At 42.9% G+C, this 16,258-nt stretch overlaps 1 protein-coding gene across 4 annotated transcripts in view; it reads left to right on the top strand.

Moving 5' to 3' along the window:
* The window catches only part of ARHGAP44 (Rho GTPase activating protein 44), a 201,825-nt gene that overhangs the window by 123,815 nt on the left and 61,752 nt on the right, over positions 1 to 16,258 (top strand). For all 4 annotated transcript variants that reach the window (XM_003829383.6, XM_008954752.6, XM_003829384.7 and 1 more), the window contains exons 5-7: positions 2,427 to 2,538; positions 6,314 to 6,390; positions 15,557 to 15,674. In XM_003829383.6, the coding sequence (XP_003829431.3) occupies positions 2,427 to 2,538; positions 6,314 to 6,390; positions 15,557 to 15,674 (307 nt within the window). The remainder of the gene's footprint in view (positions 1 to 2,426; positions 2,539 to 6,313; positions 6,391 to 15,556; positions 15,675 to 16,258) is intronic.

Here is a 16,258-nt window from a genome sequence, read left to right as displayed (position 1 = left end):
AGATTAACTCCAAATAATATGGAGTCAAAGTGTAATATAAATAATAAGCATTTATTAATATGAATAAAGGGAGGGAGGGGAAATGGAAACATAGCTAAATTCTCATTTTCTGTAATGTTAATAGCTAATATTAAAATTTTTTTAATTAAGTAGTATTAGAAATATGGAATAAATACCAGAAAATCAGATATAAGACACCATTAAGCTGGGTGCAGTGGCTCACGCCTGTAATCCTAACACTTTGGGAGGCCGAGGCAGGTGGATTACCTGAGGTCCAGAGTTCAAGACTAGCCTGGCCAACATGGTGAAACCCTGTCTCTACTAAAAATACAAAAAATTAGCTGGGTGCAGTGGTGCACACGTGTAATCCCAGCCACTCGGGAGGCTGAGGCAGGAGAATCGCTTGCACCCGGGAGGTGGAGTTTGTGGTGAGCCAAGAACGCGTCACTGCACTCCAGCCTGGGTGATAGAGTGAGATTTTGTCTCAAAAAAAAAAAAAAAAAAAAAAAAGGCACCATTAAAGACATACAAAGATAAAAGCACACCTGGGCACTGACATTTGTAGCAGATAGGAAAAAGAGTGAAAATCTGCCTTCACACACCTGTGTATATGAAGTTCCTACAAATAAATTCAAATAAATAGATCGTAATACAAAAATAGCCAAGGAATATGAACAGGCACTTCATGGGAGAGGGATATTAAGTCTTACTAGCAGTCAAGGAATGTAAATTAAAACCAGAAGGAGATAATAATTTGTATCCACCAGTTTGACAGAAATTAAGACACCTACCAGGACCAAGGGTTGGCAAGGGCATAGGGCAATGGGAACTCCCATTTGTGCTAGTGAAATTTCCAAACATGCCAAAAGAGACTGCACAAGCATATTTACTGAAGCGCTGCATGTAATAGCCAAAAACTCTTGTTTGTGGGACAGCTTAACATAATGGTGGTATATTCAAAGAACGAAATTCTCCATTGCAAAATGATCTAATTCCGTATGTACCAGCATGGGTAAGCTCCAGACCTAATGATAGAGTAAAAAAGCAAGGCTGCCTGTAGTCCCAGCACTTTGGGAGGCCGAGGTGGGTGGATCACCTGAGGTCAGGAGTTCGAGACCAGTCTGGCCAACATGGCGAAACCCCATCTCTACTAAAAATACAAAAAATTAGCCGGGCGTGGTGGCAGCCTCCTGTAATCCCAGCTACTCAGGAGGCTGAGGCAGGAGAATGGCTTGAACCCAGGAGGCGGAGGTTGCAGTGAGCCAAGATCATGCCACTGTACTCCAGCCTAGGCAACAAGAGTGAAACTCCATCTCAAGAAAAAAAAAAAAAAAAAAAAAAACCTCAAAAAAAAATCCAAACAAAAAAAGCAAGTAGCATCAGGATATGCTCAGTATAAAACCATGCATGTAGACTGAACTAAGCAAAGCAGCAGTATTATATATTGTATGGGGACACATACATGTAGAGTAAAAATGTGAAAATATGAACAGGAAAGGAATATCCTCACAGTAAAAAGGCAGTTACCTCTGCTCATACATTTGTTGACTTGTAAAAGCTTTTTTGTTTGTTTATGTGTTTTTGAGACAGGGTCTCGCTCTGTCACCCAGGCTGGAGTGCAGTGGCACTATCTAGGCTCACTACAGCCTCTGCCTCCCAGGTACAAGTGATTCTTGTGCCTCAGCCTCCAGAGAAGCTGGGTCTACAGGCATGCACCACCATGCCCAGCTGAGTTTGATATTTTTAGTAGAGGCGGGGTTTCACCATGTTGCCCAGGCTGGTTTGTAAAAACTTTTTACTTGAGTTTTAGTTAAAATGGGTACCAGACAATGGGAGAATGGCCTGTGTACAATTTGGGTAGAATTTAACATCTTTGAAATAGTGTATTGTGTCATCTGGGAAGATGGCATGACTTTCTACTCATTCAGGTCTTCTGTCGTTTGCTCATTATTAATCAACTTTTGGAATTTTTTTCATTGGATAGTTGTCTATATATCCATGTATTAATTACATTTTCGTGGCTTAGGAGTCAGGGCTTTCTTTCTAACAGGACCTATTGAAATTGAGCTTTTGCTTTGTATTTGAAGATGATGGTTTTTTAGCGGGCAGATTTTAGCTATCCAATGTTCTCCTCAGAGATAGAAGCATGTGTTTATAGGCATGTGTGTCTGTTTCCTCTCTCATGTTTCCCCACATTTCCCCTTGTGCCCCAGGCACACAATGAGTGGCACCTTTTGGAAGAATTGATTACTTCAGAAATGCAGAGAGCTGGAACAGGTTGGCCCAGGGGAAGCCATGGAGATCAGCCAGCTTATTAACACTGACTTGTGAAAGTTTACAAGTGAGCCAGGAGGTGAGGGGAGGGTAACGCCAGTGAAATGTTGTCTTCAAGAGTACTCACTATTTCTTTCCCCCTTGGATTACAGGAAGATGCTGAAACTCTGTGGAGAGACGGAGGACAAGCTGGCTCAGGAGCTGATACATTTTGAGTTGCAAGTAGAGAGAGACGTGATTGAGCCCCTGTTTTTGCTGGCGGAGGTAAGCAGCAGGAGCGAGGCCAGGCCTGAAAGAGCAAGGAGGTACCGAACAGGAGCCCCTCAATCATTCTGTTTCCAGCATTCTACTTCTTTCCCTTAACCTTCTCCCCAACATTGTTTTTCATCACGGATTCTTACCCAACCACATGGTCAAGATTCCTAAATATGTCCTTTTAGCATTTGCTACCCCTTCTCCTACCCGTTCTGTTCCCTGCAGGCATTCCTAGAAGTAAGGTGGAAAGCTGGCAGCTTACCCGCTTCCCCACCCACAGCCTCGACTGCCTTCATCCCCACCTTCCACCCATCTCAAGTCTCCAGTGCTGTGAACAGCAGCCACTCCTTACTAGGATTCTGGGGGCCCAGGCCTCCTGCAGTTTTATGTTTTTTTTTTTTTGAGATGGAGTCTCGCTCTGTCACCCAGGCTGGAGTGCAGTGGTACGATCATGGTTCACTGCAACCTCCGCCTCCCAGGTTCAAGTGATTCTCCTGTCTCAAGCCTCCCAAGTAGCTGGGATTATAGGCACCCACCACCACGCCCATTTAATTTTTATATTTTTAGTACAGACGGGGTTTCACCATGTTGGCCAGGCTGGTCTCGAACTCCTGACCTCAGGTGATCCACCCGCCTTGGCCTCCCAAAGTGCTGGGATTATAGGCGTGAGCCATCGTGCCCAGCTGCAGTTTATGTTTATATAGGTCCCCTGTCTTTGGACTTTAAAGGACACTCAATTAAGCTATTTTATTAAAAAGCAACCTTAATGCCTATGTGAAAACTTTGCTAGCTTCAGCCAAGTGAAAGCTTCTCACGGGAGATAGGAAATGCTTGGGGAGCTTTGAACCCTGAATCCCTCTCAGTTGTTTTTAATTCGTCATCTGTTAATAGACTGAGCATCTCAAACCTGAAACAATCCGAAATCTGAAATATTTTGAGCACCAATATGATTCTTAAAGGAAATGCTCATTAGAGCATTTTGGATTTCACATATTCGGATTTGAGATGCTCAACCGGTAAATATGATGCAAATATTCCAAAATCCCCAAAACTCCCAATCCCAAATATTTCTGGTCCCAAGCATTTCAGATAAGGGACACTCCACCTGTATAAAATCTAACCAGCACCATCCCCTAGAACTCTGTATTAGTCAGGGTTCTCCAGAGAGAGAGAACCAACAGGATATATGAGAGGGGTTTCTCCCCTATTAGGGGAAGTTGGGATTCTCCCCTATTAGGGGAAGTTGGCTCACATAATCACAGAGGGGGAGAGGTCCCAGGATAAGCCATCTGTAAGCTGGAGAACCAGAGAAGCCCGTAGCATGGCTCAGTCCAGAAACCTCAGAACCCGAAACTCAGTCCAGGAACCTCAGAAGCTGATCGTGCAGCCCCGAATATGAGGTGGAAAGCCAGAGAGACCCCCATTAAATGTCAAAGAACCTGGAGTCTGATGAGGGGAAAAGGCATCTCACTACGGGAGGGAGGGAGAGAGAGAGCAGAGAGAGAATCCTCCTTCTTCCACCTGTGTGTTTCAGCTAATTGGATGGTACCGCTCCATTGTGGGTGGGTCTTTCTCCCAGCCTGCTGACTCACACATTGGTCTCTTTTGGAAACACCCTCTCAGCTACACCCGGAAAAATACGTCACTAGCCTTTGAGGCATCCATCAGTCCAGCCAAGTTGACACCTAAAATTAACCCTCGCAGACTCCCTACAATGATGGAAATATTCTCAATCTGTGCCGTTTGATAGCCACGGCCCTTAAGTGGTTTTTGAGCACCAGTGCGATTCAGGAACTCAATTTTTTAGTTTCTTTAATTTTCGTTAATTTAAATTTAGAATTTCATAGCTACGTGTGGTTAGAGGCTACTGTATTAAACTGCCTTGCCCTAGACCCTGTCTGGCTTCCTCTCTGAACCACATCCAGCACCTCCACATCCCCTGACACTCTCTCTGGGACAGAGGTATGGGCCAATAATTACTTATGGACCTGAAACTATTCAAGGAGAAAATCGTGGATGAAGTTCTTTGGGATTGACCAACTCTCGGCTTCTCAAGTCATCTCCTTGCTTGGAGCATTCACGAGGTCCTCTCTGTGCCTCAAAAGGAGGGTCCCGGGTCTGGCCAAAGCCTAAAGCAAACCAAGGAGCAAGTCCATTTTGGGTGCCGACAGTCACTTGGCTCAAGCAAGATACCCAGTGGCCCTCCAGCTTAGCTTCGGGGCTGGGTGGTGACTCAGGTTGCCTGGGGACAGTTACACTTCTCCTTCCTATTGGAAGTTGTTACACGCAGAACATTACTCATCCCTGCTCGGGAGAGTGAATAGAAAGCACTTCAGAGAACATTGGATTCTCCTCGAATTTTTTCCTTATATAAAAACCGCAGCCCGAGATGATTTTAGTTCAATTTTCGGCCAATTTTCGTTTTGCATTCTCACATCCTGCCCTACTTTTGCTGGGCCCGGAACCAAAATCCTGCACTGGGATGTTCAGTGAAGCCATTTTTAGAATGAAAAAATATAAAAAGAGCATCTACATACAACCAAAATGGAAGAACTCGTAGCCGAGAAAAGCCATGATGGCAATGTTTATTCATTATTGACTGGAAAAGTCTTACTTTATTTCTATAAATATAAACATTTGCTTCCTTTCTTTTTATAAATATAGAATCTGTATCCTAGATGCAGCCATAGCCTCTCCACGCTCTTCCTCCTTCAGCTGTCCATTTTGCCTCAGGTCTGTGTCAGACATGACTGCGTGGCTCCCTTCATTTCTCCCCAGTTTTGGCCCTTCTGGAAGTAAAGAGGGATGTGGTTGAGCCCTGGGTTTTTTTTGGCAGGGCGGGAGTTGGGGGCAAGGTGAGGGCAGGAAAGTGGCCAGGCCTGCGTGAGCAGAGAAGCACAGGACCTGTGAGATGGTCTGGCTTGATGGAGAGCCTGGCTGGTGTCCAGCAAAGATGGAGCAGAGTTTAGCTCAGGAAAGGGCATCAATAATTTCATCTGATGTTGGTCAAAGGGTACAAAGTCTCCCTTAAGCAAGATGAGTAAATTCTGGAGACCTGATGTGTAGCACTGTGTGACGATGGTTAATAATACTGTATTGTAGACTTGAAATTTGCTAAGAGGATAGATCTTCAGTGTACTCACCATCAAGAAAAGAAAATAGAAACTATGGGATGTGATGGATATGTTAATTAGCCTGAGTGTAGTAATGATTTCACAATGTGTGCATATGAAACCATTAAACTGTACACCTGAAATATATACAATTCCTATTAGTTAGACCTCAATAACACAAAAGGGAAAAAAGGATTTCATCTGAAAATAAGGATTGCGAGACCGCTACTAAACTTGTTGGGTGACTTCCAATAGTTCTTTAAGAATTGTTCTAAGGAATAATTCTTCTTTTTTCTTTTTTCTTTTTTTTTTTTTTTTTTGAGACGCAGTCTCGCTCTGTCACCCAGGCTGGAGTGGAGTGGTGTGATCTCGGCTCACTGCAACCTCTGCCTCCTGGGTTCAAGTGATTCTCCTGCCTCAGACTCCCGAGTAACTGGAATTACAGGCGCATGCCACCACACCTGGTTAATTTTTGTATTTTTAGTAGAGTCGGAGTTTCGCCATGTTGGCCAGGCTGGTCTCGAACTCCTGACCTCAGGTGATCCACCTGCCTTGGCCTCCCAAAGTGCTGGGATTACAGGCATGAGCCACCGCGCCTGGCCAGGAATGGTTCCTAAAGAATTTATCTTGAGCTTCAGTTTAATTGTATCTTTTATGTTGTGTAACCACAGGTGGAAATCCCAAATATTCAAAAGCAGAGGAAACACTTAGCCAAGTTGGTGCTGGACATGGATTCCTCACGAACCAGGTAGAATCTCTTTACTTTCTTTTTTGCTTCTTTGAAGGGACAGTGATCATATTTTGGGAGGGTGGGTTTTAAGTAGGCAATTGTGTTTTCATTCACCAAGTTTTTCTGGACACCTAACGTGTGCCAGGCACTGGAGGTAGTCACAGTGAACTCGAGACACTGGGTCCCTGTTCTCATGAAGGCTGCAGTTGAGTTTTGGAGGTAGACACTAGGCAAGTGAAGAAACAAGACAGTTCTAGAAAGATATGTCATATCAAAAATGTGGCCGGGTGCAGTGGCTCACGCCTGTAACCCAGCACTTTGGGAGGCCAAGGCGGGCGGATCACAAGGTCAAGAGATCGAGACCATCCTGGCTAACATGGTGAAACCCTGTCTCTACTAAAAATACAAAAAAATTAGCCGGGCATGGTGGCGGGTGCCTGTAGTCCCAGCTACTTGGGAGGCTGAGGCAGGAGAATGGCGTGAACCTGGGAGGCAGAGCTTGCAGTGAGCCGAGATCATGCCACTGCATTCCAGCCTGGGCGACAGAGCAAGACTTCATCTCAAAAAAAAAAAAAAAAAAAAAAAAAAAGTAACACAGGGTAGTTTTGGAAGGTGATGATGGAGAAAGGGAGCAACAGCATTAAGGATAAAAGAGAAAAAGCTTTTTTGAGGTGGGTCATTTTGGTCTTAGACTTAGAAGATGAGAAGGTGGCAGCCTTACAGAGATCTGGTGCAAAGCATCTATGGCAGAGAGCACAGCAAATGCAAAGGCCTGTTCAAGGCACAGAAGGAAGGTCGGCATGGCTGGGGCGGAAGGAGCAAAGGGAAGAGAAGTAGGAGGTGAGAGCCAGGAGGTAGGATGGTTGCTATGTCCTGTCCATTACAGGAAATTTCGCATTCTGGAGACTCACTCACCTTTTCCTGAAGCTGACGGTGTAGGTGTCTGCTTTCTGTAGCCTTTCTCTTGAGTCCTTTCAGAGAGCAGTCAAGTACCTGTAGTGCTGTTCTTCCACACCCATCTTCCAGAGTCCACCAGAAAATTCCTGTAGTAGCAGGCGGGTGCCAAAGGCCCTGAGACAGCATTGCCTGTGGCTGTCAGAGCAGGAATTGTGCACATATGTCCTTTTATTTTTTACAGTGGGATATGTGTATATAAGTTGAAAAAGGCAGGTGTATGAGTATTAATATGGAAAGAACTATTTGGTTCTACCTTAGGTTTTTCGTAGACCAACTTTATTTTTTTATTTAATGTATTATTTATTTATTTGTTTTTGAGATGAAGATTTGCTCTTGTCACCCAGGCTGGAGTGCAGTGGCGTGGTCTCTGCTCCCTGCAACCTCCGCCTCCCAGGTTCAAGTGGTTCTCCTGCCTCAGCCTCCTGAGTGGCTGGGATTACAGGCACCTGCCACCACGCTCAGCTAATTTTTGTATTTTTAGTATACACAGGGTTCCGCCACGTTGGCCAGGCTGTTCACGAACTCCTGACTTCAAGTGATCTGCCCACCTCAGCCTCCCAAAATGCTGGGAAATTTTTATTATTTTTAAAAATTTTGAGACAGGATCTCACTCTGTAACTCAGGCTGGAGTGCAGGGATGTGATCATAGCTCACTGCACTCTTGAACTCTTGGGCTCAAGCAGTCCTTCTGCCTCAGGTCTCCCAAGTAGCTGGGACTACAGGCATGTGCCACTACACCTGGCTAATTTTTTTATTTTTTGTAGAGACAGGGTCTCACTGTGTTGCGCAGGCTAGTTTCAGACTCCAGAGTAGGCCAATTTTAATCATCTTCACAGCTTGTTTTCATTTTCTTGAAATAAAGAAACAGAATATATTTGGGCAAAGAGATGTAGCATACAGAGTTCAGAAGGTCAGATTTCAAGGTTCAGATTTCAACTATTTTCTAGATATGTGACCTTGGCCAAGTCACTTAATCTCCCAGAATATCATTTTCTTCACCTGGACGCAAGGAGTAACATTCGTGGGTGGCTGTTTTGAGTATTAATATCACTTCCCAAGTGCTTTATAAAAAGAAGCTGATACTGTAAGTAACTGTTGCACTGGAATTCTGCATCAGGAAGAATAAAAGGTACAGAGCAGTCCCCCAAGACCAGACATAAAACAGGTTAAAATCAGCAAAGAAACAAGGGTTTCTTTGGTTAACTTACTTGTCCCCAAACCCTCAGTCCACCTGAATGGTTTTTGCCATCTGTGTCGATACATCTTTTAAGAGAGTTGATTACTTTTTCAAAATAAATATATTTTGAAAAGAAATCCTTTCATGCTACCATAAATTGGAAAGCAGTATCCTTTGCTACAAATACCAGGTAAGCATAAAAGTGAACAGATGAAAGCAAAGCCAATGTTACTAAATTTTAGAGCCTGTTGACTGTGGAAGAATGTCATCCTGAAGCTCATCTTCCTTTGTTAAAAAAGAAGAAGGGGAGGCGTTGGGTGGTTTTAAAGTTATTCTGATGCAAATATGAGACTAACCTTTTTGCGTGCTTGGAGGAATAGAGAGCAGAATGAGTGGGAAGTACTGATTTGCTATTACCTCTATGACCTTGTGCCACGTAAAATTGCATCCCATAATATGAGTGTTCAAGTACCCTATTTTGGGAGTCATGTAAGATGGCTGAAGAAATGCAGATTGCCCCATTGTTTTCATGAGATGGACACCATGCTCCTGGGCAGAGTGACATCCTTCTCTGAAACCTGGGGCTTAGCTCTGAAGTCTTTTCTTTGCGTCTACAAAGAAAACCCACATTTCCACCACAGAGCCTCTTGTTAGCAGGCTGAATGCTAGTATCAAACCATGTCATTACTATACATATTTTTGTTTTGTCTTCTTATGAGAAGGAGAGTTATTCCTGGTCACATTGATGGTCCGTTCTCCTGCCTCAGCCTCCCGAGTAGCTGGGATTACAGGCACCTGCCATCACACTCAGCTAATTTTTGTATTTTTAGTATAGACGGGGTTTCGCCATGTTGGCCAGGCTGGTCACGAACTCCTCTAGCAGGAACACTAGACAAAGTCTAGAGTTATGTTTTCAGTGGTGACACCAAGTAGTCTGTAGGTTCTGCAAATGTACATGCCACTTGGTGTCATTAGGGACCTCTCCCCTGTGATTTAACAAATGTTTTTATATCTTCAGCTTATCATCTCCTGTATATTAAAATCTAGTAAGGAAATTCTACCCCACCCCCATGCAAATTTCTTTTATAAACTTCAACTTGGACCCTTTATAACCTTTGTTGTTTTAGACTAAAAAACAACAATGTTGTTTGCATTGTTTTCATATAAACTTGATCCGTCTCCTTTATCACATCGGTGATTTTTCATAGCCCACTTTGTGCAGTTGTGAGTTTAGGGATGGGGAATTGCTTTGGGGGATTGTTTGTTTTTTCGTTTTTTTGAGACAGAGTTTTGCTCTTGTTGCCCAGGCTAGAGTGCAATGGCGCAATCTCAGCTCACTGCAACCCCCACCTCCCAGGTTCAAGCGATTCTCCTGCCTCAGCCTCCTGAGTAGCTGGGATTATGGGCGCCACCACGCCCAGCTAATTTTTGTATTTTTAGTAATTTTAGTAGAGACGGGGTTTCGCCATGTTGGCCAGGCTGGTCTCGAACTCCTGACCTCAGGTAGATCCGTCTGCCTCAGCATCCCAAAGTGCTGGGTTTACAGGCGTGAGCCACTGCGCCCGGCCACTTTGGAGGATTGTTGACAGTACAGTCCCCTTGAAAACTCAGTTGAGTTCCCCTTCAGGTGTCAGCTTTGGTAACCGTGGCGGGAGATCTAACCCAAGGCCTCAAGTTATAGATTCCCCATAAGTATGAGTTATAGGCTACAGGATGAAAAGGGAATTTTTAGCAAAGGTATACTCTTTGTTTCCGCTTTACTCTCAGACTGGCCATTTCTAGCCTGAGTCTACCTGTCTTGTAGGACCTTGCCAAAAGCCATAAGAAGCCAACCCAACACAACTTCCTGCCATTTTCCCTAACTCCTCACTCTTAGCCAGTATGAGGGCTGCATCCCAAGATATAGCAGTGAGAGCAAGACCAAATGCTGTGCTATTGAACAGCAGGGATCACCAGCTCCTCTTCTGGAACAGCTGGGTTCTGAATGCTCCCCCCCTACCCCCTGCATTTCTCCATAAAGCCAATGGCACAGGTTAGTTTTTCTTCCTTGCAGCATCCTACTTCTGATTTATTTCATATTGTTCTGTCCTTCATGAAGTATGCTCTGCAGCACTGCAACAGTGAATTCCACATAGAGACCCTCCGCCTTTCAAGACAGGAAGTAGATTTGTATATATTATCAGCACATCTTGAACAATAGTCCCATGACTGGATCTTTAATTTCTGCCACAATTCTGATGGATACTGTCAAATCCAATTAATTTATCTCGTGTTTAATTAGATCCCAATAAGATGTGTATGTTTGTCACTATTGAAGTAAATCTGGCTTGTCTGCTTCAAAAGCCAATGATACAGACCTCAATATTCTCAGAGAAACTGATGCTTACAGGACGCTTTATGCTGAATTAAAGGTTGTGAATTGAATTGAATGATACGCAAATTTCTTTTTTGTGTGTGATAGGTTTGGTTTAGCAGTGCTTAAAGAAGGAGCCTAATTTTTCTCCAAAGTCAGCCTGACTTTTTTCTGGTCATGTAGCTCAAGGTTAACCCTCCCGAGTCTGGGACACATACACATTCCATTTCTGCCGAACCAGCTGCCCCTGGGTCCTATGGACTGAATGGTATCTCTCCAAAATTTGTATATTGAAGCCCTAACCCCCAATGCGACTGTATCTGGAGATAGGTTCTTTAGGAGAACCTTATTAAGGTTAAATGAGGTCATAAGAATGGGCCCCTATTTCACTAGGATTGGTGGCCTTATAGGGAGAAAGAGTGATCTCTCTCTACACGCACTCAGAGGAAAGCTGTGTGAGGACAGAAACGGCAGCCATCTGCAAGTCACAGATAGAGGTCTCCAGCCTCTGTCTTGATCTTGGATGTCCAGCCTCCAGAATCGTGAGAAGATAAGCCTCTGTTGTTTAAGCCGCCCCGTCTGTGGTACTTTGTTATGGAAGCCCTACCTTCTTTGGAAGCAAGTGAACTAGTGTAAGTAAGACAGGAGGGCTTTGGAGTGGAAACTGTGCAGGCTATGGAGTTAAGAAGTGGAATCCTGGAGGCGGGGCAGTGTGAAGTCTTGTTAGAACTGGCAGCGGAGTCTCGATGGCCATCAAAACTCATTCCTCATCTCTCACCCCTCCCCATACAGGTGTCTTTTTCTCACATCTGATTTCTTCAAGGTCACTGGATGTCGCATGGGCTCATGTCTCCCCACTATGAGCCCTCTTCCTTTTGCCCCAATTCCGAAAGTGCCAAAGAGGGACTCCATTTGTCTGGACTTTGCTCATATGCCCACTTCCATGACTCGTCAGTTGGGTCAGTGTGAGGAAGGATGGCACAGGCTTGACTTGGATCAGAGGCCCTCACCTGGGCCACTCACTGCCTGGGTCATGCAGAACCTGGCAGTCCCCTTTTCGACCACACATTAGTGCAGAGTGGAAGCAGGAACTTAAAAAGTGGGGGATGCCCATGGCAGAGGAAGGGGCAAGACTAGACAGAAGGAACAGTGAATGCCCCAATGAAGACACTCTCCTGTCTGCCTTTTAAAATTCTTCTTCTGGACTTTCTGTTGTCCTGAACTGACCTGCATTTGCCTTCTTTACATATTCCTGGTACCTGAAATTTTAAACCCTTATTCCTCACCCTTCTCTCTCATCTCTCCCAAGGCTTCATTAAAGCTTGTGTCCCATCTTCATCTCCCCCAGATCACATAGTCACAGTCCTCTTTCCCCAGAGAAGGATGGTGGCACATCAGCTACTTTAGTGAGAAGAAATGATCCTTCTGCTCTTCAACTTTCAAAGCTCAAAGTTTCCTTGGACAATGTCTAGTGTTCCTGTTTCTCCTCTGACAGAGCAGTCCAACTCTTGAGTTTATGTGTAGAACAGAGGTCTGAAAAGACTACCAAACCTTGAAATTCATAATTCATGTTACTTTTCCCAAAATGACTATCTGTACAAAATTTTCCCAACATGACTATCTGTACAAAATTCATGTCACCTTTTCCAACGTGAGTATCTGTACAAAACTCGTCTGTTCACATGACAAGAGTTTACCTTGGTATTTTGTTTGCTATTTATGTTCCACAAAGAGAACATATTTTGGACATCTTGTCACTGTTTTAAAATATCAAAATAGACCAGGCACGGTGGCTCACGCCTATAATCCCAGCACTTTGGGAGGCGAATGAGGGTGGATGGCCTGAGGTCAGGAGTTCAAGACTAACCTGACCAACATGGCGAAACCCCGTCTCTACTAAAAATACAAAAATTAGCTGGGCATGGTGGCATGTGCCTGTAATCCCAGCTACTCAGGAGGCTGAGGCAGAAGAATCGCTTGAACCCAGGAGGTGGAAGTTGCAGTGAGCTGAGATTGCACCACTGCACTCCAGCCTGGGTGACAGAGCGAGACTTGATATGAAAAAAAAATTATATATGTATATATAATATATATGTATATATAATATATATGTATATACATAATATATATACGTATATATAATATATGTATATACATAATATATATGTATATATAATATATGTATATATAATATATGTATATATAATATATGTATATATAATATATGTATATATAATATATGTATATATATAATATATGTATATATAATATATGTATATATTATATATGTTTATATATTATATATGTATATAATATATATAACATATTGTAAATTGTAAATAAAATTTCTTATAAAAAGGGGAAATGTATATGTTTTTAAAGTATCAAGATACTGACTACAGGATAAAATCTGGAAGAAAAAATAGATGAGAATAAAAAGAAAAGAAGGAACTTGGGAAAATGTCTTCATTTTAATATACCTATATTTAGTATGATTCTGTTTTTTAAAAAATTTAATCCTGAGTTACAAAGCCATAAAAATCTACTTAGTGTTTGTAGTCACTTTATATATATTTTAAACACTTTCATATTGGTTAGTTATTTTTTCTTCAGGTAGCATGAGTCAGATGGTGGTTCTAACTTAATTCCATAATCTACCATTGTGTTGTAGTTATTGTCTGAGATCTAAATTACAGCCATGGCATCTCATATTTTATTCTCCAAAACTCCACAACACTTTAATACTTTATTTGAAATGATTCAACTGGGAGAGTATTAATCAAATATATCACTTGTATAGGGTAAACCTTTATAAGAAAAAACTACCCGGGAATTCTTCCTAATCTTGATCTGTTATTTTTTTTCAACTTAGATGCTGAAACATCTTTCAGTAGAATATTTCCTTTCTAGTTTGCCCTGAATTCTTATCTTGGAATCAGGAATCTTTCAGAGAACATGTGTTCATCTCTGGAGCTTCAAGCCAGCTTGATGTCTCAAAACCTTTTTAAAGTAATTTTCCCGTGATTGCATTCTTTAAGTGACAGAGAATCCTCATTTTTGCTCCTTTTTGCTAACAGCAAAGAGACTTTTAGTTTCCATTTCTTGTATTATAGAGCCTTGCATTCTTCTGTTTTTCCTGCAGATAGCAAAAGAGAAAAGAATAGTGGAGTAGAGAAAATACCAAATGATTAGATTCTTGACTCTTGACATGAGAATGACATTCCACTTTCTGTCCTCGCATCAGAGGCTGCAGACTGATGGTCTGAGATCCAGATAGAGCCCCCAGAGCTCTCTTGTTTGGTCTGTATGCTGTTGGCCTGCATGGTTTTTAAAAGAAATTATTTGTTGCCACATTTCACTTGGGAGAGTTCACATAACAATTTCCTCCTTCTCTAGTCAGTTGAAACATCTGGCAACCCATGGCCCAGCTTCCTGCCCACCTCAGCCCCATCAGCTGGAGCTCATGAACAGCTACCCTCTCTTAAACAAGGCAGGATCCCTCCTACCAAGTTCCCAGCTCCCCCTGCTCCCGCCTGACTTCCCAAGACTAAAGCCAGCCTTGGCTGCTGTTTGTCCTCCTGATTACAGGATTGTTTTTCTTAGAGCTGAGAAATAGTTTTATATTTCCTGTCTCCATTACAAGTAGGAAATAGAGGATCGTGCGCACTAGTTTTTAAGATAATGGCCCATTTGATTTATTTTATTTTTTTTAACTTGCTGGCCTCTATAACCCATTGAGTTTACAGACTCAGGAGAGGAACCCACTGCTGAGACCTAATTCAGCTACTACTATAGCATAATTGGAACCATCTTTCCAATTATGCCTACTTTTGGTAATTCCCTGCTGATAACACAGCAGCCAGAAATATTTGTATTTCCTCCTAAAGTTTTCTGAGTGACTTCGTTAGAAGGCCAAATTTTTAAGAAAACATTCATGAGGAATCTAAATGTTGCCATAAAGATTGTTTTGGGCTTACCAGTGGGGATTTTTGCTCTCAGATTTGTTTTTAATCTTACCAGCGTGTCTTCGCACTTAGCATACGTCACTGGCTTCAAGCCAAGAAGGTGAAGATTTCCATACTCAAATTCCCACAGGATAGGCAGGGGACTTAAACCAATGATAGAGACTGTGCTTAAAGGGCAGTGATAGTTATTTTGAAATATATAATATACAATATATTACTATAATCACCCTGATTAAACTTCAGATGTCTCACCACAGAAAATCATGAGTAAGTGAGGTGATGGATATGTTAACTAGCTTGATTTAATCATTCCATACTGTGTGTGTGTGTACATGCGTACATATATCCCAACACATCACATTGTACCCATAAATGTATATGATTATGATTTATCCATTAAAAATAACATTAATTTTTTAAAAAAGACAGCAGTAGTGATTGCCATTTGGCTTTAGTGTTTGGAAGACAATAGAGAAAATGGTGACAAACCAGGGGATGCTTGTCCTATCTGAAGGGGCAGCTGATTCTCAGCTTCAGTCAGCAGTTGACGCGTGGAAATATGGGCCCACTGTCTCCTTGCCTAGTCCTTGGTGCCTTTTCATGACCTCCCTTTTCCAGTGAGGGTATGTAGTTCCCTGGGTGATATTTGTAACCAGATGTTTTCTCAGTGCTCCCATGGGATCCCCAGGGCTCTACCTGTCTCACATCTCTTTTTCTCCTATTTTCCATCAGGTGGCAGCAGACTTCCAAGTCTTCAGGTTTGTCCAGCAGCTTACAGCCTGCGGGTGCCAAGGCTGATGCCCTCAGGGAAGAAATGGAAGAGGCTGCCAACAGAGTGGAGATTTGCAGGGTACCTGCCCTCTTTGCTCCTCTCTACTGGGACAGGCTGGGGAGCCCTCAGGGATTCCCTTTTTGTTCACTGGAGTTCTCTTAAAACTCTGTCAGTGAGGCTCTAGTTGAACTGAATGTCCCCAAGCCCGCCGGCTAGCATCTCCAAGGAGTCCAGGATGAACCCAAGGAGTTGGGGCTTTGATGGTGACCTAGACAGGGAGGCAGCATTCATTTATCATTGGTGGTCCTGCATGCTAGGCAAAGAGGAATGACCTTTATTTCTGTGTGAAGCTTTTGTAAATCATCTGAGTCCCAAAGAATAAATTCTAGGTGACACAGGACAGTTGAGAATTTGACCATAGATGAGCCTTGACTCACTGTTGATACTTAGTTATTTCCTTTTTGGCTGCGTTTTGATATTTCCTGAGTTGCTTTATCCATCCTATGCCTCCTGGAAGACACTTATCTATGAAGTTGAAATGCTAGCCGTGAAAAGAGTCACAGAAAAGAAAACTTCCCACTTGTTAAGAGAGAGGACATCGTTCTGAAAACTGCGACACTGTACTCGTGTAACGATGTCCTTTGTTATACTCATTCAGATGT

Source organism: Pan paniscus, chromosome 19 (genome assembly GCF_029289425.2).
Source record: "Pan paniscus chromosome 19, NHGRI_mPanPan1-v2.0_pri, whole genome shotgun sequence".
Classification (NCBI taxonomy): Eukaryota; Metazoa; Chordata; class Mammalia; order Primates; family Hominidae; genus Pan; species Pan paniscus.
Note: the sequence above shows the minus strand (reverse complement) of the source record. Positions and strands in the feature narration are given on the sequence as shown.